The sequence below is a fragment of the Rattus norvegicus genome, chromosome 7 (assembly GCF_021556685.1).
Source record: "Rattus norvegicus strain SHRSP/BbbUtx chromosome 7, alternate assembly SHRSP_T2T, whole genome shotgun sequence".
NCBI lineage: Eukaryota > Metazoa > Chordata > Mammalia > Rodentia > Muridae > Rattus > Rattus norvegicus.
The window spans coordinates 5,672,822-5,697,605 of NC_141540.1; the positions used below are offsets into that span (position 1 = coordinate 5,672,822).

Genomic DNA, 24,784 nt, shown 5'->3' on the forward strand with positions numbered 1-24,784 from the left:
GCGCGTGAAGCAGGGACTTGTAGTGAGGGAGTCAGGGCGCTAGGACCCAAATCCCGGCCCGAGAGAGGAAGCCGGGCACTAGGACCCAGCGGGCGCAGCAGTGGTGGGTGGTGCCGTCGGCCCCGCTTCCCCGCCCCCTCCGGCTCACTCCTCCCCTGCCGGCCATGTTGGCTCGGCTCTGGCCCCGCGGTTGAGCCGCGACCCCCTGCCCCCTCCCACACCCCGCACCCTGCACCCCTCTCCCGCGGGCGTCTCCTCCCTCCTGGCGCCCAGAGCCTGGCCATGTGAACCGCCCGTCCCCCGGGGAGAAACGAGCCCCGACCCGGCCGGACGCGGTCGCCTCAGGTTTGTGGGGTGTGCAGCCCGGGGGGCCTGAGGGCAGGGTGCCCGGTGTTCTGCGGGCGTCCCTCAGGCAACTGACGCGCCTCAGATGACTGGGACTTCTCCCCTCCCGGACAACGCCGAGGCGGAGGGGGACCCCGGCCGGGCGCGGGTGGCGGCTGACGAGGCCCCCTTGAGGCGGCGGCGGCGGCGGCGGCCAAGCTCGGCTGGGGTGGGGACGCATCCACTCGCCGAGGAATCCCTGGGAGGGCTCCACCTCCTGGGGCGGCGGCGGGATTGCCCGCGTGCAGGGGATGGACGCAGGGCTTCCCGCGGTGGGCTACCCCCGAGGTTCGTGCACATGGGGGTTTCGGCCGCGGTGAGTGGGGGGGTGGGGTGGACGGGCGGACGGTGATTCCCTAGAGAGCTTCGGGTTTCTGTTCTCCGGCTTGGCTGTTGGTCGTGCTGGCCTGGCTTGGGGCCCTGGAGCCCCGGGAAAATCCCCGACTCTTGAGATGGGGATTGATAGAACTCATACTTGGGGTCTGGGTTTGAGTGAGGCCGAAAACTGAGGCAAGAATAAAGAGGGATTCCTTTCCAAGGAAATCCTCTCCGAAGGGGATCCCCGTTTCCGTAGAGAGACCGTGCTCTCGCATCATCCCTTTCTTTCCCGGCGTTCCCGACTTCTAGAAGTCAATGCCAAGAGCGGGCATCCTTTGTGGAGCTTACAGGAGTGAGGGATTTGTATTCTTCGGGGGGAGTGATGTTGGTGGGGGCGATTGCTTCCACCACCTCCATCTGTACACAAACTGCCCCTCCCCCAACCTCTCGCAGGAAGTGGCGGAGAAATGGCAGCTGTGCGTTCTATGCTGCGTCTCTTGTTTTGAAATGACCATTTTAATCTGATTTGGTTTCATTTTCTGAAGCGTTCTGGGCAAGCTTGGAGCTACCAAACGTTAGTTTTTTTGCCATTGTAGCATGCATTTGTCATCCAGTAGTCAACTATACTTGACCCTACTGATCTTGGTCCTCCTTTTGTACACTGTCTCTTCTGGACCCCATTCCTGCCCCAAGTTAAAGATCATGGAGAATCAAAGTGAGTTATCACGAGCAGTGATCACCATTCCGAACAAGCAGTGCAGATTCGGTGTAGAAAGCTGCCATGAGTACTTGAGTTTTTTTTTTTTTTTTCCTTTTCGGAGCTGGGGACCGAACCCAGGGCCTTGCGCGTACTAGGCAAGCGCTCTACCACTGAGCTAAATCCCCAACCCAGTACTTGAGATCTTAATGGAATTAATTAAAGTGGCTTTCTTGATCCTTCTTAATGTTTTGAAGCATGCCAGTTTTCTTTATTGCAGAACATCTGAGCTAATAAGTTTGTGGAGAGAAGGGTACTTCTGAGATATGGAAAGAAGAGGAAGATGTGAGCTTATGCTTTGTATATAGGGGTGGGGAGTGATTATTACTAATGACAGTGTTAAGCTTGTTCCTCAGTGGTGATCACTCTAGCCTAGTCCTGCAGGGAAACCTATTCATTGACTTGGGTTCCTGGAAGTTTTATCTTTTATAGAACTAATTAGGGGAATTTGCTATCGTGACTTAACTTTAGTCAATAAAAGACCCTTTTGGGGTTTTTTTTGTTGTTGTTGTTGTTTTGTTTTATCATTTATGTATATGAGCATACTGTAGCTGTCTTCAGACACCAGAAGAGGGCATTGGATCCCATTATTGATGGTTGTGAGCCGCCATGTGGTTGCTGGGGATTGAATTTAGGACTTTGAGCAGTGTAGCCAGTGCTCTTAACTGCTGAGCCATTTCTCCAGTCCCTAAAAGAACATTTCTTGGAAGTGTGGGTTTTTTCCTCTCTGACCACATTTTGTTTTTCCTTTAAATGTTTTGTTGTTGTTGATCTACTCTTATGTGTATGGGTCTTTTGCCTGCATGTATGCCTGGCATCACCGGTGTGCCTGGAGCCCCAGTAGAGACCTGATGCAGGCTTTGGATGGCTGGAATTGGGGTTACGAAATAGTTGTGAGCTGTCGTGTGAGTGTGAGGACTGAAATCCTGTACTCTGGAAGAGCAGCTCTTAACTGAGGAGCCATTTCTCCATCCCAAAATAATGTGTTTTTGTTATTTTTTTCCCCACCCCGTTTTTGTTATTTTTAGTTGTTGGTCTGCGAGGGCTGGAGAGGTTGCTCAGCAAATGAGAGAGCACTGGCTGCTCTTCCAGAGGCCTGGGGTTCAATCCTCAGCTACCACGTGGCAGCTCACAACTGTCTGCTGTCCTACCTCCCAGTTCTGGGGGATCTGACACCCTCACACGGGCACACATATAGGCAAAACTCCAATGCACATAAAATAAAAATGAACTATCAGAATATTATGGGTGTGTATATGGATATGTGCTTGTGGGTGGGTATGCTCCTGAAGGTCAGAGGGTGCTGAACCAAAGTGGGAGATCTTGTTGTTTTGTTTTTGTTTTTGTTTTTCCAGACAGTTTCTTTGTATAACTCTGGCTGTTCTGGAACGTGCTTTAAAGACCAGATTGACCTCGAACTTATATTTTCCTGCCTCCACCTCCTGAGTGCTGGGATTAAAGGCATGTACCACCATCGATCAGCTGAGATTTTTTTTAATTTTAATTTTTGTTTTGACACAGGGGCTCCCTATATTGCCCTTTGTCCTAGAGATCCACCTACCTCAGCCTCCTGAGTGAGTGCTGGGATTAATATCTATGTCATTGCAACACAGTGACTTGGTTTTTTTTGTACCAGGATCAGGCTGGCCTAGAACTAAGTATTTGAAGTTTATGTTGGCTTTGAACTGGGAGTGATCCTGTCTTCTCCCTCTCAAATGTTGGGATTACAGAACAGACTCCACTACACCTGGTCTAACCAAGAGATTTTTTTTCCCCCTAAAGGATAGAGTGATGACACTGTGTTCTATATCTCTCTGTTTTGTTTTTTGTTTGAATTTCCCTATCCACCACCATCCCTAAGAAAGTGTCTCATTAGGTAGCCCTAGCCAGCTTTGAGTTCTCTATGTAGACCAGGCTGGCCTGAGTTTACAGAGATGTCTCTGCTTCCTACACAGTGGGATTAGGTGTATGCCCCATTCCTGGTTCTATCCCATTTTGTTGTCTCTTGGGTTTGCTTAGGATCAAGAGTGGAAATGCTAAGAATGCCTGAAAACTTGACACCTATCATTGAAATTGTGATTTATTTTTTTCTATCAGAAACTTGTTGACTACATATAAATCCATAAAGATCTAGGATAGGAACAGGCATATGTGATTTTTGTGAAAATGGTATCTTGATAAATAAGATAAATAAGATTGAATCATTGCTCTTTAGTGGGGTGACTGACAATCTGGAAACAGAAACAAGTGTGTCGCATTGCCTCTCTGATGCTGACTGGCGGAGTCTTCCAATCTGGGCGGTATCAGCTGTATTGTGTGTGTTTGTGCTGGGAATTTAACTCAAGGTCTTTCTCACACATGCTATTCGTTAACTACCATTTTAGTATTTAGAAGGTACATGTATTTGGTGAAGTTATGTTTGTCACAGGGTGTGGGTAGAGATCAGGGAACAACCTTCAGGACTCAGTTCTATCCTACCTTTAACCACTGAGCCTCCTCACCAACCCCACCAATTGATTAACTTCTCTTGTCTTTAGCCTTCAGAAATTGATTTTCTTTGTTAAAAGATATGGAAATAAGAGTTTTGTGTTAAGAACACTCTTTTTTGGTTGTTTTGTTTTGTTTTCCAGGACATGGTTTCTCTGTGTAGCTCTGTCCTGTAACTCTGTAGACCAGGCTGGCCACAGACTCCCCATCTCTGCCTCATAAGCACTGGGATTAAAGGCGTGCACCACCACCTGGTTCACCTTTTTTTGTCTTTTTTTACTTATTTTTGAGACAAGGTCTCTCTGTAGCCTTGGCTGTCCTTGAACTCCCAGAGATCTGCCTCTGGCTCCTCAGCACTGGGATTAAAGAAGTGTGCCACCATCCTAGTCCCAGGCTTCTGCCATCTGTTGTAGCCCTGGCACCATGGTAGTCCTGGAATTCACTCTGCAGACCAGGCTGGCTTCAAGCTCAGAGATCCACTTGCCTGGCTTTCCAAACACTGGTATTAAAGCCTCTATTTGAAAAGAAATATTGGTTTAAGTAGAGTCAGATGGGCTCACCTCAGCTTCTCGTTAGTCTTGAGTACTGGAGTCAGGAGCGGCCATAAGAGAATCAAGCGTCTTCCTGGTGGTAACCTTTTTTTATCCTTCTACTCTCAGAGTGATGTAAAGTTATTAATTAGTGTAGTGAGTGATCTTGTCTGTGATGTGTGAAGTGAGACAGATAGAAAAGTGAGTTTTTATATTTTAGGACATAGAGGGATTTTCTGGACACACCCCCCCCTTATTTCTGCAATAGGGTTTCATGTAAATCACGCTGGCTTTGTTTTTATTTTATTTGTGAGACAGGGTCTTTGTATGTATCCTTGGCTATCCTAAAACTCCATGTAGACCAGGCTGGCCTTGAAAGCAGAGATCTGTTTGCCTCTTAGTGTGTAGAGGGCCTTCGGTTCAGCCCATAGCACTGTAGGAAAGGAGAAATCAAGGGACTTAGGGCCTTTTCCATGCTAGAGCGATAGATTAATTAATATTTGTTCTGTTTGTTTGAGACATGATCTCATTGTGTGAGATCCTGGCTAGCTTAAAACTATGAAACATAGACCAGACTGACTTTCAATTTCACAGAGGCCTACCCAGTTCTGCTGTGATTTAATTCTGGGATTAAAGGCTTGCTCCTCATTACACCCAGCTCAGGCTAGCTTTGAACTCCTGTAGCCCAAGCAGGCAGTCCTGCCTTGGTTTCCTATTTGGTGTTGTTTTGTGTTGCAAGACCTTGTACTTGTACATGGTGGGAAGGGTGAAGTATATTATACACACAACTATTCCTTTGGCAACAAAGTGTAAGAACTATGGCAAAAAGCAGGTTGTGATGATACGGTTTGTGATTCTGTTCCCCCCCCCCCCCCCCCTCTCTCTCTCTCTCTCTCTCTCTCTCTCTGAATGGTTCTTGTGTAATCCGGACTGGTTTCTGAATAGAGCATGTATCCAAAGATGACCTTGAACTTGGGCTCTTGCCTCTCCCTAAGTGGTGACATTACAGGTACATCCACAGTCTTTCATTAATGGGTATTTAAAATCTCCTCTGTTTTTTGAAGATTCAGTTAAGTTTGTTAGAACATTAAATTTAGAACTAAGTTCATTGACTTTTTTACATTGCCAGTACTTTTCTATTCCTTTGCCTTATTTACAAGGAATAACTAACCAAGTCTGTTGAGGATATGTTTAGTTCACAGCCTTGGGTTTAGTTCACAGCAGTATAAGAAAGAAGTCAAGAGATTTGGGGCCTTTGTTTTCTAATAATATTTTTGGTTTTTCTGAGACAGGTTTTCTCTGTGTAGCCCTGGCTGTTCTGGATCTCACTATGTAAACCAGGCTGGACTTAAATCTGCCTTCCTCTGCTTCCTGAGTGCTGGAATTAAAAGGTGTGTGTCACTACTGGCCAGCTAGTAATTTTTTTTAGGCAGTATCTCACTGTGTAGCCCTGGCTGTCTTAGAACTCTCTAGGACCTGCTTCTGCTATAACTGAGTACTGGGACTAAAGACATGAGCCACCCAAATTTGATCCCTTGAACCCAAGTGAAAATGTCAGGCAGGCATGGTGGTATGTGATTGTGCACCTAGCACTGGGGAGGCAGAACTGAAAGACCCCTAGGGCTCACAGGGCAGCCAGTCTAGCCAAATTGGTACACTCAGATCACGGGGAACCCCACCCCAAAGGAGATGAATGGTTTCTGAAGTCCTCTGATGTACATGTACACTGGCACATACAAGCTCTGGCATCTATACACAGAAAGAAACATATACATGCAGAAGGAAATTGGGGACTGTGGTGGTACATGCACACACAGATAGAGTCAGGCAGACTTCTGAGGCCAACCTGATCTCCATAGTGAGTTCCACTCTTGCCAAGGCTACGTGCTGAGACTCTCTCAAAAAACGAATTAAAAACAAAAATGGGGCTGGAGAGATCTCATGCATGATGCTCTTGAAGAGGACTTGAGTTCAGTTTCCAGCACTCACCTCACAGTAGTCTGTACCTCAGGCTCCAGGGGATAGATGCAACACCTTTTGGATGCTTCAGATACCTCTGTTCACTTGCAGAAAGAAGACATGGGTTCTATTCCCAGCACCTACATGGTGGTTCAAAACCATTCTTAACTTTAGCAGTTGAGGGCATCTGACATCCTCTGCTGACATACATGGGCACCAGACATGGACATGGTACAAGTATACAATTTTATCTCTATGAAAACTGGCCATGAGTGGTGGCACACACCTTTAATCCCAGCACCTAGGATGCAGAGGTAGGTGGATCTCTGTGAGTTCAAGTCCACCCTACTCTACATATGGGCTGGTACCTGACAGCCAGGGCTATATAGAGAGCCTGTCTAGGAAGGAAGGAAGGAAGGAAGGAAGGAAGGAAGGAAGGAAGGAAGGAAGGAAAACTGAATTTATTTTTCTGAAAAAATAGGAACAAACTTATACTAGTCTTGTAGTGGCAATTACAAAACACTGAGCAACACATTCAGCAGTAAATCATTGGCTCTCTCTCTCTCTACTTCAGTGTTAAATTAAATTCAGGAAAAACATGATGGTGGGACTTGACATCCAGGTGATGGTAGAGAACCTGCCTGGACATGGCAGTTTTCTTTGAGTAGTACTTTCTTACCTTACCTCGGTGTAGAATTTCATCACCTTCCTTCTACCTTACTAAGAGTTCTAGTTTGAAATGGAGGTTAAAGAAAGGATATTTTGAAAGAGATTGAGCCTCAGTCAGAGCATGTTTTAGTTGGTCTGAATCTGAGTTCCGAGAGAAATGTGAGTAGGTTAGATAAGAGGGCGTCCTTTAATATGAATTTGGCACCAGGAGCTCTGATGGAAGAAGATGAGGAGAAGTTTTCAAGGTATGACATTTAAAGATCACTGTCTCCAGTGTCAGGAACTGGGAGTATAGAAAACTTGGAGCTTCCCAAAATGTGTGGGACAGAATGGGAACAACTTCTGTTTCTCAACCTTGGGTCACTTGTATCACTGTTTAAAATGCTGAGAAACGGGGTTGTAGATATTCCTCAATGTCTTGTGCTTACTGCTCTTAAAGAGGACCTGGACTTTTTTTTTTTTTAATCTTTATTTATTATAAGTACACTATAGCTGTCTTCAGACACACCAGAAGAAAGCATCAGATCTCTTTACAGATGGTTGTGAACCACCATGTGGTTGCTGGGATTTGAACTCAAGACCTCTAGGAAAAGCAGTCAGTGCTCTTAACCACTGAGCCATCTCTCCAGCCAGAAGACCTGAATTCTATTCCCAGCACCAACCACATGGTGGCTCATAGCTGTCTGTAACTCCAGTTCCAGGGATCTGTCTCCTCTTCTGACCTCTGAGGGCTCCTCCCTGTGTGTGTGTGTGTGTGTGGGGGGGGTGTATTAGGCTTTTTTTTTTAAATGCTGAGAAGCAAGTTGTCAGTATGTGCCTGTAATCCCACTATTATCCAGGGTCTTAATTATGTAGCCCTAGCTTGCCTGGAACTGGCTAGGTAGACCAAGCTGGCCTCAGACTCACAGAGATCCACCTGCTTGTTGTGCCTTCCAAGTGCTGGGACAAAAGGCACTTGCCACCATGCCTGTCGTTTACTTGTATTATATAGTGACATCTGAAACCAGGAGTTAAGTTGTATATATTAAGTCTGGCAACATCATCTCTCTTGTAATATCTCCCATACTATAAGTTTTAAAAAAACATTTGCCTTTTAAAAGCCAGGCTTGGTGGCACACGCCTTTAGTGCCAGCCCTGGGAGGCAGAAGCAGTTGGCTGAACCTCTGGACTTTGAGGTCAGCCTCGTCTACAGAATAAATTCTAGGACATCCAAAGCTACATAGGGAAACCTTGTTTGAAAAAAAAATTTTAATATTTTATATATGCTTTTATATATTATATATGCTTATAAATACATAATAAATACATACATATACAAACAAGATAAACATCCTTTTTTTTTTTTTTTTTTTTTTTTTTGGTTCTTTTTTTCGGAGCTGGGGACCGAACCCAGGGCCTTGTGCTTCCTAGGTAAGCGCTCTACCACTGAGCTAAATCCCCAGCCCCCTTTTTATTCTTAATAAGAAAAACTAACATGGCTGGGCATTATGGACATACCTTTAATCCCATCACTTAGGGTATGTGGCAGGGGACATCTTTGAATCCTAGGTATTCTGAATTACCAGGGGCTATATAGTGAGAGCCTGTGAAACAAACTAAGCCTAACATTTAATACAAGGGACTTTATATAAATTTTCTTGTTTAACCCTTACAAGCTGTAGAAGTGCTTGATAAAATTTTTTCCAAGTAATTTGTCCAAGGTCAAAGAAGCCAGTGTAGAGCTAAGGTTTGAACATGGAGTCTGTTCTTACGCTCACTGGCTGTACAGCACGTAGCATGTATTTAGGGATAAAATGAGTGACATGGCTGTGGTTCCTGTGACCCTTCAGTTGGGGCAGGTGCCAAATAGCTTGTATTCCTTTTAAATGTCTAATTTCTTTGGCTGTCCACTTGTTAACAGCACTTAGTCTGTAGAGTTAGATATGGATAGGCTCACTAGTTTCCTTGTTTGTTCAACAACAAAACAAAGAACAAATTAAGTGTGACCCATCTTTGAGGGTAAACTATTCCCGGGTGATACATGAATGCCTAAAACTGCAGGCGAGAGGGGAAGTGCAGGTCAAATGGAATTGTTTGCGCTCTTTCCAGGATTTCTGAAGTGAGCTACTGCATGTTCCCTTTGCTCTGTGGCTTAAGCTCTGGAAGTAGTCCAGGCTGAAACAAGAATTTAGTTTTGAAACAATAAAGTTTTGTGTGTTTCACTCAAGAGACTCAAGTCTCTTGATAACTACTTTTGGATCCATGTTCTAAAGAGGGGGCTTTCCCTGTAGTGGGACATCCTGGATGACTACAGTCTTTTCATGGGTGCTTACAGATTGAAGCCCGCTCCTTACTTTGCACTTGATCTTAACCAAAGAGCTGAGAGGTGGGTGGGTAGGTGGGTGTGCATGCATATGTGAGTGCGACGCATGTGTAATTAGCCTCTTTCTGTCCTGTGGATTGCAGGGATTGAACTCAGTTCATTAGGCTAGGCTGCCAACATCTTTACCTGCTGAGCATCTTGCCAGCCCTTATTGTAGTTTTAGAATGAAGCTGGGATATTCTATATGAGATATAAATTAGCACAGAAAACTTTTCCTGAATTGGGCTTTGTGGCATGTGCCTGTAATCTCAACACTTAGAAAGCCCAGGTTAGGGGGCTGGAGAGATGGCTCAGTGGTTAAGAGCACTGACTGCTCTTCCAGAGGTCCTGAGTTCAATTCCCAGCAACCGCATGGTGGCTCACAGCCATCCGTAATGAGATTTGATGCCCTCTTCTGGTGTATCTGAAGACAGCTACAGTGTACTTACATATAATAAGTAAATAAGTAAACAGGCAAATAAGTAAATCTTAAAAAAAAAAAAAAGAATTACTATGCCATAATTGCTACACAAGGTTTATATTTTAGACTCAAAAATCATGTTCTGGAGGCTGATGGGATTTTGTAGTAAAGTTTCCTGCTGCCAGGCCTGAGGACTGAGTTCAGTCCCTGGGACATGGTAGAAGGAAAGCCCTGATTTCACCAAATTATCCTCTAACTCATACACACATATCATGGCATATGTGCCAACACACACACACGTGTGTGTGTGTGTGTGCATTCATGTAGCATGTGTAGACTGTTCACGCATATACCTAATGGTGCTTAACTTTCAATGTATAGCATATTCATAAAATGTGATTGCTTGCTTTGAATCAGGATCTTACTGTGTACTCAAGGCTGTCCTTGAGCTTTGATCCTCTTGCCTTGCCCTCTTGAGTGCTGGGCTTGTAGGCATGTGCCGGTAGGTCTGACTGACACACACACACACACACACACACACACACACACACACTATCTACCTCTTGGAGATGTTGGCCAATAGATAGTCATATATTTTCATAACCAACTTATTTATCCTTTTAAATGAATAATTAAAATATTATCTAGGTCTGCTTTATCGCCTCAACTTTTGGAACTTGATAAAGCTGTCTGATTGCCCAACATGGTGTGGTGCATGCCTTCCATCCCAGCACTCTTCAGGCAGAGGCAGGCAGATCTGAGTAGAAGGCCAAACCTGGTCTACAGAGTGAGTCCAGGACAGACAGAAACCCTGTCTCGGGGAAAAGAAAAAAAAGGTTTTCAATGTAATTGTTTATGCCCTCCAAAAGTTATTAATATAACCCAAGGACTTTTGGGTTTTTTTTTTTTAATATAAAAACAATCTCTCACATGTTAGGTTAATGTGCACTAGTACATCACAAATGTCTGACAGGTTGGACTTTGCCAATAGTTCTTAGTTCTATTTTCATCCATCTTAGACAGCTCTATCAGAGTTGAGTTCATTTCCACCAAGGGCTTCATTTCATACCGTTCCTAATGCTGGGTTTACAGTTGTGCCCAGGTAAAGGGTGTGTTTTCTTCTCTTTTCAACTTGCATCTTCTCACAGTGCCTACATTGAAGGGTACATGAAGGAGGGAGGCACACAGTCTCTAGGTGATCATATAAGCTTGTTTAACCACAGATATTTTTCCCTTTTCTCCCTCCTATAGAAATGGAGGCAAACGACCATTTTAATTTTACTGGCCTTCCTCCTGCACCAGCTGCCTCAGGACTGAAACCCTCTCCTTCCTCAGGGGAGGGCCTCTACACTAACGGGTCTCCCATGAACTTCCCCCAGCAAGGGAAAAGTAAGTATGGAGGCCACAGACCTGTGAGGGGAATGGGCATCATCAGATCAGGTTGGCAAGAGGAGACTGAAGTCACAACAACTCTTTGTTGGCAGGTAGTGACAGGAATAAATCCATAGTGCTTACTACTATCCAGAGGGAAACCAAGCTTCAGAAAAGGTTTAGGGGCTTAAGGGGATGTATTTATTCCCGTCTTAGATCTAGATTGGAAGAGACATATGAGCTTTTCATCTTAGCTTGCTTTTCTGTTGGTCCTGTTCCTGACTACTGGCAGAAAAGGAGGTACCTGCTGCTTCTGAAGATGAAGGTGGTGGGTCTGTGGCTTGTCTTTAGGAATGAGAAGGATGTTTGGACTGGGATTGAAGAAGGTGGTGAAGGTCCCCATAAACTGTCTTTAGCTTGTGCAGGAGCTGCCTCTCGTCCTTGCACACAGGGGTAGGATGGGCAGGGCCTCCCCAGAAATTCATCATTCCTCATGAAAGTGTTGCTGTTGAGCTTATTTTCTTTTTCTTTTTTTCTTTGGGGGTAGTGACTTTTTCTAGCCCAGGATGTCTTTGAACTGATGACAGTTCTCCTGCTCAGTTCTTTTATCAGTTAACATTCTAAATTTGCCTGATTTCAAATCATTGTGCTTAGAAGTGGAATTCCACATGCTTTCTCCTTCCTTGCAGTCAAGCCGTCTGACTTGTACTTGCTTTCCTCCTGTCATTTATAAGATACTTGCAGATAAGCACAAGCCAGCCCCTCTTTCTCATTGGAATTTCCACACGTTCATACCCACCTACTGCTGTAGGATTCTTCCATATACAGACTCCTGCTTGCAACTTCTTTAGTATCTTAGTCCCTTTTTTTTTTTTTAAAGATTTATTCATTTATTATATATAAGTACACTGAGCTGTCTTCAGATACACCAGAAGAGGGCATCGGATCTCTTTACAGATGGTTGTAAGCCACCATGTGGTTGCTGGGAATTGAACTCAGGACCTCTGGAAGAGCAGTCGGGTGCTCTTAACCGCTGAGCCATCTCTCCAGCCCATCTTAGTCCCTTTTATTCATTGTTGTCTTTTGCAAACTCAAAGATAGCTGTTTTTAGAGCTGAATTCTCTCTGCAGCACTGGTCATGCAAAGATTTTTACCTACTGCATATTACCCTCTCGGGCCTATGGTGAGGGGCTAATAACCCCAGCCTTCTGAAATGGAATCTTGTCACTGTGGTGACTGCAAATTCTATTCTTAGCCCAGCACAAAGTGCTGGGTCTGCATGTAGCAGTGAGGTGGAGGCTGTCCCTTCTGGTGGCACTGTAGGGCCAAGTAGGCGCTAATGAAAGAGGTGGGTGGGAACTGGAAAATTCAGTCAGGCCCTCCAAGGAAAGACTTCTCATAAGGAATGAGAGTGGGGAAGAATGCAAGCCATTTGTAGGAAACCTATGCGCAGCTTCATGTAGTAAAAGCAGTAACAGCTGCTGCCACCAGCTCCTGTGGCACACCGACCACAGTCTCAGCAGCACATCGTCCCCTTGAGAGGTAGAAGATCAAGGTGACAGAGGAATCCCCTTGCCTGTACCCTCCACATTGTCAATTTGAAGTTTATTTGATAGTTATATGTATATTCATAGCCAAACCTTTTCTTTTTTTTTTTTTTTTTTTTTTTTTTTTTTTTTATTAACTTGAGTATTTCTTATATACATTTCGAGTGTTATTCCCTTTCCGGTTTCCGGGCAAACATCCCCCTCCCCCCTCCCCTTCCTTAGGGGTGTTCCCCTCCCAACCCTCCCCCCATTGCCACCCTCCCCCCATAGACTAGTTCACTGGGGGTTCAGTCTTAGCAGGACCCAGGGCTTCCCCTTCCACTGGTGCTCTTACTAACCTTTTCTGTTTTTTCTGCCAGGTTTGAATGGGGATGTGAATGTTAATGGCTTATCTACTGTATCTCACACTACTACTTCAGGGATTTTGAACTCTGCTCCCCACTCCTCTAGCACCTCACACCTCCATCACCCTAACGTGGCCTACGACTGTCTTTGGAACTACTCACAGTACCCATCTGCCAATCCTGGCAACAACCTCAAGGACCCACCCCTTCTTTCTCAATACCCTGGGGGGCAATACCCGCTCAACGGTATCCTTGGGGGCAGCCGACAACCTTCATCCCCAAGTCACAACACTAATCTTCGAGCTGGGAGCCAAGAGTTCTGGGCCAATGGTACCCAGAGTCCCGTGGGGCTTAACTTCGATTCACAGGAACTGTATGATTCTTTTCCTGACCAGAATTTTGAGGTGATGCCCAATGGACCCCCAAGTTTTTTCACCTCCCCACAGACTTCTCCAATGCTGGGGTCTAGTATCCAGACCTTTGCACCTTCCCAGGGTGTAAGCAGTGACCTCCATCCTGATGAGGCAGCGGAAAAGGAGCTGACCTCAGTTGTGGCAGAAAATGGCACTGGCTTGGTAGGCAGCCTGGAACTGGAGGAAGAGCAGCCAGGTATAACTGGGTCTGTGAGCTGAGCTGGGTGTGAGAGGGGAAGTGGGGCTGTGGGGACAGTGGCTTTTTGAAGTGAGGAAAACTTGTCTTTCCAGCTCTCTACAGTGGAGGCTGATTTGCATGTTAGTGTTAGCAGAGCCAAATGGCTGGTGTTTCTGTGGTGGCAGCAGCACCAGTTCAAGAGTGGGAGTGCAAATTATTCCAAGCTCATGCAGAGCTGCTGGCCTGGAGAGGGCAGGTGGGCAATGGGCAAGCCTGCAGCAGCCCAGACACACTGCATCAAGAATGGCTTCTTGGGCTGGAGATGTAGCTTAAAGGGTAGGGTGTTTGTGTAGCATGCGGAAATGGGGCCTTGGGTTCTGGCTCGTCAGCCATACTGGCAAATGGTGTATCTCAGCCCTCGGGAGGTAGAAGTAGATGCAGTAGTTGTTGAAGGTCAACCTAAGACACACAAGACCCAGTCTCATGGAAGGGTGGGTGGGTCAGGGTTTCCTCTGAAGTAGATGAAATGGCAACAACATAAACAGAGAGCACTAAGCCATGAAGATATCCTAGCTGGGGCTGGAATAGGTGTCGCTTGAAAGAGTTGCCTGAGCACTTGCTGTAGCCACCTGGTACAGCTAACGTGGGAGCTTCAGTTTTGACTTCACCCATAGTAGTGACTAGCTTATAAACCTGAGAAGAAGATAGTCTGAGTGCATCATTGTTTGTCTATTAAACTCCCTTTCTTTCTTTTTTTTAATCTTTTTCCTTTTTTTTTTTTTTTGGTTTATATTAATAATGACAATCTTTTTTGTTTCCCTAAAAGTAGATTAAAAAAAATGTAGTTTGGGGCTGGGGATTTAGCTCAGTGGTAGAGCGCTTACCTAGGAAGCGCAAGGCCCTGGGTTCGGTCCCCAGCTCCAAAAAAAAGAACCAAAAAAAAAAAAAATGTAGTTTATAATCAATATAAGGGTGGCTACCCTATATTAAAAAAAGAAATAATTTTTCTGTTCCACTTGTTGGGAAAAATAAGTATATGATAGACTCTTGTCTTAGGCCTACTCTTTCTTCCTCTTTGCATGATGTATAATTTGTTTTAGGAATATACCTGGATAGGATCTGTTCCTAGCATATAGCTAGAAATAAAGGTTGATTGAATGAACATCTTGTTTTTAAAGCAAAGTTAGAGTTTATTAAGAGAATGTTTAACAGATTTGAGCACCAATATGGCTGTGGGAGGTCCATTTAGGGAAGAGCAGTCCATACTGTGTGCATATGTGGACTTCATTAAATAGTTGCCTGGACACCTGCTATACACCCAGTATAGCTAAACTGAAGGCTTCAGTTTTGACTTTCGGTCTCTCCTGGGATTGCCTAGAACTAAAGATGTGTGGCTACAATGGTTCTGTCTCCTCTGTGGAGTCTTTGCACCAAGAAGTCTCGGTCCTGGTCCCTGACCCCACAGTGAGCTGTCTGGATGATCCTTCACATCTTCCTGAGCAACTGGAAGACACTCCAATCCTCAGTGAAGACTCCCTCGAGCCCTTTGACTCTCTGGCAGCAGGTGGGCTCTGCAAGGGGCTCCTTGTTGTGCTGACCTGAGCAGAGGGTAACCAACCCGTTACCTGGGAAAATTGGAAAATCAAGGAATGTTTTAAGGAATCTGGGGTGTTGGGCTTATTTGTTGGCAAACCTTTAGTACACCATAGTCTATGCTACTCCCTGGGCCCACTTTACTCAGGCGCATTGGTCCACTTCCCAGGCTTATTCTGTCTTCTAGTTGGCCGTGAGCCCTGGGCTGCAATCATTCACTGAATAGGCTATGACTACCACACAGTGGTGTTATTTGGGTTCTAACTAAATAGAAAACATTTCCCAATTAAATATAAAAACAAGCCTATTTTATGATAAATGTTAGATTTCTATAAGGATCTATGGGGTAGATATCCAGTCAGTATCTTTACCTTCATTTTCACAGTCTCCTGACTTTGCTTTAAGAAGGCTGTATGTTCCCCTAGTTTATATTAATGTATTGAGTGGTAGGGTAGCTGACAAAGCAGGGTTGTGACTTTGACAGGATCCTGAACTTCATAGTGAGTTTCAAGTTAGTCTGAGCTAGAAACCCTTTCTTGCTTGCTTCCCCAATTCATACACTAAAAAAGTAGAAATATTTGGGAGTCTTAGAAAAATATGACTTTCTTCTTTAATGTTCGGCTTTTTTATTTATTTTTTACCCCCATAAACAGAGCCAGTGAGTGAAGGACTTTATAGTATAGATGACACAGAGCTGATGGGTACAGAAGACAAGCTCCCTCTGGAGGACAACCCTGTGATCTCTGCCCTCGATTGCCCTGCTCTCAGTAATGCTAATGCCTTCAGTCTCCTGGCAGAGGACAGCCAAACATCAGCCTCCATTTTTGTCAGTCCTACCTCCCCACCTGTCTTAGGGGAGTCTGTCTTGCAAGGTAAGTAAAGAGAGAGGTAGGACAAATAAAGTTCTCACCTGCAAAAACAGTGAGAGAATGGGTTCCATAATTAAACCCTTAAATGGGAAGTATGGCGGGGTTCCCTGCTGACAAACTGAGATGGTGTCTGGTGGGAATAAAAAAGCCTCGGCCATGGTACTTTGCCCTGTGCAAAACTTGAGAGACTTGGATGTTGTCAAGGAAAAAGGTCAGAGGCCTTTCTGGCTTCAGGAAAGCCAATGGAATAAGGAAAGAGGCAGCACTGCTTTTTTAAAACGTAATTTTGTGTGTATGAGTGTTCATATGTGTATATCTATGTTTCGTGTGCATCTGGTGCCCTTGGAGACCACAAGAAGGAGGCTGTCTCCACACCCATTGGGACTGGCAGTCCAGAAGGTTGTGAGTCACCCACTTGTGTGGGTGCTGCTTTTCTCCCTAAAAGACCTTAAAATAACCATGTTTACCATGGTGCAGGTTTGATTGGATAAATTCGTTTACCTGAGACGTTCTTTTACTTACACTGTCCTTTGCATTATAGATAATAGCTTTGGACTGAACAGTTGCAGTGACTCTGAACAGGAAGAAATGGAGACCCAGTCTTCAAACTTCCAACGTTCCTTGACTGAGCCAGCCCCCGACCAGCCACCTAGTATTCAGCTACATCCAGCAGCCTCACCAACAGCCTCCCCAGTAGCCTCCTTGGCAGCATCTGCAGAAATCTCTCCAGCCGCATCTCCAGTAGCATCCTCGCCTATCCCTCCTGAAGTCTTCCCAGCAGTCTCTCCAGCTTCCTCACCTGCTCTCCCAGCCATCTCTTTGGAAGCTTCTATGGCGGCTCCCGTGACTTCTCCTCCAGGTTCCCCTGAGCCTTCTGCACCCGCTGCCTTGCAGACAGTCTCCACAGCTAGTAAAGATGGTAGCAGTGCCCCTGGAGCTTGTGCTGGTCAGGAAGAGATGGCTGGAGAAGCAGTTGCAGGATCTGGGATTGGTGAGTATCCACACTCTGTCCTACCTGCCTGGTCTCTGCAGAAGCTTATGTCACATATGGCGCCTGACCTTTTCTACTAACCTGTCACTAACTTTTTTTTTTTAATATTTTTGTTTTTTGAGACAGGGTCTCAGTATGTAGCCTTGACTGGCCTGGAACTTGCTATGTAGACCAAGCTGGCCTCCAATTCAAAGAGCTGTGCCTGCCTCTGCCTCCCAAGTGCTCTGTCCAGTAGCTTTGCTTGACTTCTTATCTTGATGCCTCTGGTCTTATTTTCTAGGTGATGTACTGAAGAGACATATTGCTACCCCAGAAGAAGTTCGTCTTCCCCTCCAACATGGGTAAATGCTCTAGATGGCTACACACTTTGACCTCCACAAGCTCAATGAGTGATAGAAAGAAAGGAGCTCCTCTCTCTTCATCTCGGTGGGAGAGGACTGGCCCGGACAGGAACAGACTACAGGACAGCAAGGAGTGTATTGGAGTCACAGGCTGTTGTGGATATTGGAATCTGAGCTCAGGCCTCCTGGAAGAGCATCAAATGCTCCTAACTGCTGGGCTGTCACTCCAGACCAGTTCTCTCTTCTTAGTGTCTGTCTCCCTCACAAGTCTTTGTCCATCTTTTGGCTACTTGGTCTTTATCCTTTTCCAGACTAAGGCCCAAGTATCCAGAAGAGCTAGATAGAACTGTTTCAGTAGAGAAGAAGGCAGCAGTAAAGGGAGGAGGCTTCCTACCAGTGAGCTTAGGTGGTTCTGTGGCATGGATTTCATGTTCTCTGGAGAGTTAAGGTCCAGAGCAGTAACTGTACTTTAGTGACCAACCTAAAGGTTGTTAGAGGCCTAGATTTTCTAGGCTACTTGATGCCACCAAGTCTTAGTACTACTGCAATATTTAAGACAAGGATAAGGCTGAGTTTTATAATATACTGCTCAAAGAGCATAGTTACTGACTAGAACCTAGCCTACTTAGTCATTTCATGGCATCAGCTCCAGGCTTCCTCTTTTTTTTTTTTTTTTTTTTTTAATTTATTTATTTATTATATATAAGTACACTGTAGCTGTCTTCAGTCACACCAGAAGAGGGCATCGGATCCCATTACAGATGGTTGTGAGCCACCATGTGGTTGCTGGGATTTGAACTCAGGACCTCTGGAAGAGCAGTCAGAACTCTTAACCGCTGAGCCATTTCTCCAGCCCTCCAGGCTTCCTCTTATACTTTGTTCTGCACTGAGCCAGGGCAGTTAGGAATCCCAACTCTCGTTTCAGTAGCTTTACAAAAAGGGTGGGGGGGGGTCTTAGTACATATCTGCCATTTAGTGCAGAGTTTCCTCCTGAAATACTGTCTTCGACTCAGACACTGTGTGCCTGTTTCTGTATACAGGATTATGTAGGACTGACTGCATGCAGGGCTAGTGAGACAGCTGGAGGGGGAATCTACTCAGTGGGCTTGGCTCCTGGGTGGCATGGGAGTGGGTAGTGGTGTGACCTGGTGGCAGGGCCCATGTGCTTCTCTGGCAGGTGGCGAAGAGAAGTGCGCATTAAGAAGGGCAGCCATCGGTGGCAGGGGGAGACTTGGTATTATGGCCCCTGTGGGAAGAGAATGAAGCAATTTCCAGAAGTTATCAAGGTAAGAGCAGTGGTAGCTTATTTTTAAAAAGGCCTTTTTCTTGGGTCCCAGGAGAGCAGGCAGCATTCTCTCCTTTGGGGCATGTGCTGCTGCTGACAAGGCCGTGTAGTAGCTATGACTTCACTAATGCCATTCACTTTTCCTCTCAGTACCTGAGCCGAAATGTGGTGCACAGTGTCCGCCGAGAGCACTTCAGCTTCAGCCCCCGAATGCCTGTTGGAGATTTCTTTGAAGAAAGAGATACACCAGAGGTGCTGGCCAAAGGATTAGATAGTTGGGAACAAATTATAACTTCCTTTTATGGAGTTAGGTAGCCCAAGGAGTATGGGACACTTTAGAGGGCTTAGTGACCTGCACAGATCACTGTCTCCTCATAGCTCAGTGTCCCTGTTCCTTTAGGGCTTGCAATGGGTCCAGTTGTCAGCAGAGGAGATTCCTTCCAGGATTCAAGCCATCACTGGCAGACGAGGCCGACCTCGAAACAGTGAGAAGAGCAAGGACAAGGACAAGGAGGTCCCCAGAGTGAGGCGGGGCCGGGGCCGGCCTCCTAAGGTCCAAGTGCCTGGACTGCTGACTGAAACGGACAACCGACTTCCAAAGAAACTGGAAACCCAAGGTACAGTGTGACTGTAGCTCAGACACCCTGCTCCTTCAGGAGCTGTTGCTGAATTGCTGATACCGGTTTTCCCAGGAAGGACTGACATTTGGACAAATGAACCTAAATCCATTCTCGCTCCTTGGAAGGTGTGAATAGAACCCCAGCTCTTTGCTACTTTTTTACCCCCAGGCAATTTCTTCCTTCTGAGTTGTGGGTTATTCCCACATACAGTAATGGCCAAAGGAGAAGGCTGCTATGGTTTTTCTTGTCTATCAGCTCTTTGCTTAGACTGAATTTTTTCATATAATTTCCGTGATTTATATTGTAGCGTCTTCAATTCACACCTGAATCCAAAAGGTTTTTGGAACACTACTTTAGTGGGATAGATAAATAGGAAAATGTCTTAATTTTTTTAAATAAACATTGCTTAAAAATGCATCCACTGTGCAGTGTGCAGAATACGAAATAGTTTTTAAAATTCCATTCACAGTCCTAGCTCTTTCTGGCTGTATCTTTTTTTCTCTCCCATGTTGAGGACCAATCTAGGACTTTAAACATTCGTCTAGCAAGTCCTCTGTAAACACTAAAATCCCAGCCTGTGTAGAAGTGTTTTGCCCTAGGCATTACCTAGGTACCTGTGACGGCCATAGCAGGGCGTGAGATTCCCTAGAACTCAACTTGAGGTTGGTTGTGAACTGGGAATGGACTCCATGTTCTGTGCAAGAGCAGGAAGAGCTCTTCACAGCTGAGCATCCCTCCAACTCATCTTCATCTCAGCAAAAGCTTTCGTTTTGTTCTGTTTTGTTTTTGAGACAGGGTTTCTCTGTGAAGCCCTGTGAGCTCAAGAACTCACTCTGTAGACCAGGGTGGCCTTGAACTCAGATATCTGCTCCTGCCTCCCAAGCACTGGGATTAGAGGTGTTTTCCCACTGCCCAGCTTAACAAAAACATTAAGTGATTTATTTGCCCCTAATAGTTTAAAAGGTCCCTGTAAAAATGTATGGTGACAACCACATGGTGGCTCACAGACATCTGTAATGAGATCTGATGCCCTCTTCTGGTGTGTCTGAAGACAGCTACAGTGTACTTACATATAATAAATAAATAATTCTTTTTTTTTTTTTCCGGAGCTGGGGACCGAACCCAGGGCCTTGCGCTTGCTAGGCAAGCGCTCTACCACTGAACTAAATCCCCAACCCTTAATAAATAATTCTTTAAAAAAATGTATGGTGATGTTTATGTATCAGAAATGAAGGAATAGGTACTGTCAGGTCAAAGTGTTAGAATTATTTGCAGATGTATACTTTGATTCAGATCTCTCAGTGAATTGAGCTGTGGAAGCTGAGCATAAGCACTGGCTCTGACAGTAGTGAGCTGATTCTCTGATAGAGTCCATTATCATTCTAGTGTACACTAAAGATGTCAGTATTATAAAACAGTAGTATCCTCTTTCCCTGACAGTTTAGAATCCTGGTTCTGTTCTCAGCTCTCTTTACACTAAAGTCAGGCAGTGTGCATCAGTCTGTGTATTGCATACACATCTGCATAGCCGGGGGAACGACAGGTTATAAAGACATTCTGCAGTTGTAGCCACCTTTCCATCAGCTGGGCCACTTGCGAGGCAGTTGAGATGGAGTGAGTCTGTGGCTCCTGGGCTGGCAGTACTGTTGGAGCACTTTGTGCAGCTGCCTCAGCAGAGGCCTCTCACACCGCTGTATCTCCTAAATGTTTTATTATGTCTACTCAAAACAAAAACCAAAAAACCTTGGTTCTAGTGCTGCAGGAGAAGCCAACTTTGTAATAGGCATGCACTGCTGTGGGTGCCACGCATGGTTTTCTCTCTCACTTCTTTGAATTTCCTTCCTGCCGTCACAGAAACACTGAGTGAGGAAGATAAAGCAAAGATGACTAAGAGCAAAAAGAAGGTGAGGCAGAAGGTTCAGCGGGGAGAGAGTCAGCCTCCTGTCCAAGGGCAGGTGAGGACTATCAGCCTGCCGCACAACCCGTCCCCGAATTTCCACCCTTACTGTCTGTCACTCATTCAGTGGGCTTCCCTAGGCTCGATTTAAAGTGGGCTTGATCAAGACAACATGGGCATCTCTAGGGCGGGAGACTGGAGCCATTGCTAACTCCTTATAGTCCCATCCCACCTCTCCTCCCCAGCACCCTCTCCTATTTTCAAATCCTAGCCCAAGCAAAGGTGCTTTCAGAGTTTGAGGAGAAATGACTTCCCTTATGGTTTACAGGCCAGAAACAAGAGGAAGCAAGACACCAAGAACTCAAAGCCGAAGGACACTAAGAGGAAGTTCAAGGTATCTACACCAATACGTGTCCCAAGTGTGATTCTTTTTCCAAGGTGCATTGTGCATGCTAGATAAGCACTCTACCACAAAGCTAAATTCCCATCTCTCAAGTCTGATTGTAAAGCACCACAGAGATTGTCTAAACACACCATGTCAGTCAGTGTTACAGTTACATTTTAGACTCGAGTTTGTGAGGAACTAGGATTGGGCGCAGCTAGACAGGTGTCCTTATGCACGTACTTGTTTGTCCTTTCTCCCTGGGTGGGTAGGCTGAGAAAGAGAAGATGAAGACAAAGCAGGAGAAGCTGAAGGAAAAGGTGAAGAGGGAAAAGAAAGAAAAGGTAAAAGTGAAGGGAAAGGAAGAGCCCAGAGCCAGGCCATCCTGTAGAGCTACACAGAGGCGACTGGAGGAGCGGCAGAGGCAGCAGGTCATCTTGGAGGAGATGAAGAAGCCCACGGAGGATATGTGTCTGGCTGACCACCAGGTATTAAGGGTCATGGAAGGGCCAGTTGTGAGGACGTTTCTATTACCAGAAGGACAATATCTAGATAGTGCCTCCTGGTAAGTCAAACAGGATATCCATGTGCTTTTCTCTCTCCAGCCCCTGCCTGACTTCACACGCATCCCTGGTTTGACACTGTCCAGCAGGGCTTTCTCAGATTGCTTGACCATCGTGGAGTTCCTGCACAGTTTTGGCAAAGTGCTAGGCTTTGACCTTACCAAAGATGTTCCTAGTCTCGGAGTCCTGCAGGAGGGGCTCTTATGTCAAGGTGACAGCTTGGACAAAGTGCAGGACCTGCTGGTCCGGCTCCTGAAGGCTGCACTTCACGATCCTGGTTTGCCCTCCTACTGTCAGGTGAGCGTTCCCAGGCCTGTGTTACATATAGTTTAGCTCTCTCTTTGAGAACACTTAAAAGCTTCCCTTAAAGAACCCACAGAAGTGGGGCTGGGGATTTAGCTCAGTGGTAGAGCGCTTACCTAGGAAGCGCAAGGCCCTGGGTTCGGTCCCCAGCTCAAAAAAAAAAAAAAAAAAAAAAAAAAAAGAACCCACAGAAGTAAGGGAAATGTAGCTGCTTCCTGTTTCTAGCTTTTCTATGCCTTTTTCTCTGCAAGGCTTCCTTTGTTCATTTTCTTTTTCTTACTTTGCAGTTTCTTTTTGTTGTCTTTCGCCTTTTTCTTTTTCCTTTTTTTTTTTTTTAAGATTTATTTATTTTATGTATGGGAGTACACTGTACTGTAGCTGTCTCCAGACACAGAAGAAGACATCAGATTTCATTACAAATGGTTGTGAGCCACCATGTTGTTGCTAGAATTTGAACTCAGGACCTCTGGAAGAGCAGTCGGTGCTCTTAACTACTGAGCCATCTCTCAATCTCCCTTTTCACCTTTTTCTTTTTCTTTTTTTTTTTCCGGAGCTGGGGACCGAACCCAGGGCCTCTACCACTGAGCTAAATCCCCAACCCCTCACCTTTTTCTAGTAACTTTTTTCCTTAATTTTTTATTTATTCTATGTGTAGACATGTTTTACCTGTCTGTGTACGTATGTGCCTGGTACTACACAGACCACAAAAAGTTGTTGGATCCCCTGAGATTCAGAGTTACAGGCAGTTGTGAGCTGCCGTATGGATGCTGGCAATTTAGCCCAGGTCCTCTGGGAAAGCAAGCCATCGACCACCGCCCCAACTGCTGAGCCATCTCCTCAGCCCATGTCCTGCAACTTTCATTCTTTTTCTCTTTTTTTCCCACAAATAAATTTCTTATAGCTAGCTGTGGTAGTGCACACCTTTGGTCTCAGTGACTGGGAGGCAGAGGCAGGTGGGCCTTTTTTAGCCTGTTCTGCAGAGCCAAGTTCCAGGAGAGCCCAGGCTACATAGAGAGTCCCTGAGCTCCCCACCCCCCACAAAAAGGAAGGGTGGGTTAAAAATGTATTATTAAGGTTTAGTTTTATTTTACACAGTTGAGTGTTTGCCTGCATACACATGTGTGTGGTGTGTGTGCCTGGTGACAGTGCAGTCGGAAGACAAGGTTGGTCCCCTGTAGCTGCATTATAGACAGTTTGTAAACGGCCATGTGGGGGTTAGAACCAGACTGTATCCTAGGAAGAGGAATAGCTCTCTCTCTGAAATCCTAAAGTGTTTAAAATTATATTTATCTATTGTGTGTGTGCTTGCATGCATGTATGTGTATGGTCACAGGACAACTTGAGGGGAATCAGTTCTTCCATCAAGTGTGTCTGGGAATTAAAGGTATTCACATCAGACTCAATGGCACGTTTCATGATTGCCAGAGCCGTCTTGCTAACCTCGTTCCTTTCTCTTAACCCTGAGATTTTCCCAGTTTCCCCAACTTGAGTTGTTCCTATTTCCCTTCTCATTTCCACTATGCTTCCTTCCAAACAGTCCCTAAAGATCCTGGGGGAGAAGGTGTCAGAGATCCCATTGACCAGAGACAATGTGTCTGAGGTACTGCGCTGCTTCCTCATGGCATACAGAGTGGAGCCGTCCTTCTGTGACAGTCTGCGAACTCAGCCTTTTCAGGCCCAGCCGCCTCAGCAGAAGGCTTCTGTCCTAGCCTTCCTTGTGCATGAGCTCAACGGCTCCACCATTGTCATCAAGTGAGAGCTTGGGTGGGAACGGTCAGTCCTGGGCCGTGTGTGTGTGTGTGTGTGTGTGTGTGTGTGTGTGTGTGTGTGTGTGTGTGTGTGTGTGTGTGTGTGTGTGGCGGGGGGGGGGGGGGGCTAGGCAGAAGTCCCGGGGAGGATGTGTCTGTTGCTTGATCTTTCTTCTCTGAGGATGCTGGAATGACTTGGCATAGACTTATTGTAAGCCTGCCTTTGTCATTCATTCTGTTTGAACTGGACTGAAAATTCCCACAGCTCCTTTATCTATCTATCTTTCTTTTTTTCTTCTTTGCTCTGCCACTTCTCCTTCAAAAATCACCCCATGTTCCCCTGCAGTGAGATTGACAAGACTCTGGAGAACATGTCTAGCTACAGGAAAAACAAATGGATTGTTGAAGGCCGACTCCGGAGGTAGGGGCAGGACAGAGTAGAACCCAGAGGGAGGGTGAGGCATTAGCCAGGG

At 45.7% G+C, this 24,784-nt stretch overlaps 1 protein-coding gene across 25 annotated transcripts in view; it reads left to right on the top strand.

Moving 5' to 3' along the window:
• Baz2a (bromodomain adjacent to zinc finger domain, 2A) overlaps positions 1 to 24,784 on the top strand; it is a 37,635-nt gene that overhangs the window by 4,877 nt on the left and 7,974 nt on the right. For 16 of the 25 annotated variants that reach the window (XM_087556888.1, XM_087556894.1, XM_087556897.1 and 13 more), the window contains 15 exons: positions 11,118 to 11,255; positions 13,144 to 13,737; positions 15,098 to 15,283; positions 15,966 to 16,184; positions 16,723 to 17,172; positions 17,453 to 17,513; positions 18,691 to 18,799; positions 18,949 to 19,050; positions 19,199 to 19,415; positions 21,273 to 21,373; positions 21,644 to 21,709; positions 21,970 to 22,185; positions 22,303 to 22,557; positions 24,101 to 24,315; positions 24,658 to 24,732. In XM_087556888.1, the coding sequence (XP_087413014.1) occupies positions 11,120 to 11,255; positions 13,144 to 13,737; positions 15,098 to 15,283; positions 15,966 to 16,184; positions 16,723 to 17,172; positions 17,453 to 17,513; positions 18,691 to 18,799; positions 18,949 to 19,050; positions 19,199 to 19,415; positions 21,273 to 21,373; positions 21,644 to 21,709; positions 21,970 to 22,185; positions 22,303 to 22,557; positions 24,101 to 24,315; positions 24,658 to 24,732 (3,002 nt within the window). In that variant the 5' untranslated portion in view covers positions 11,118 to 11,119. 25 annotated transcript variants of the gene reach the window in all.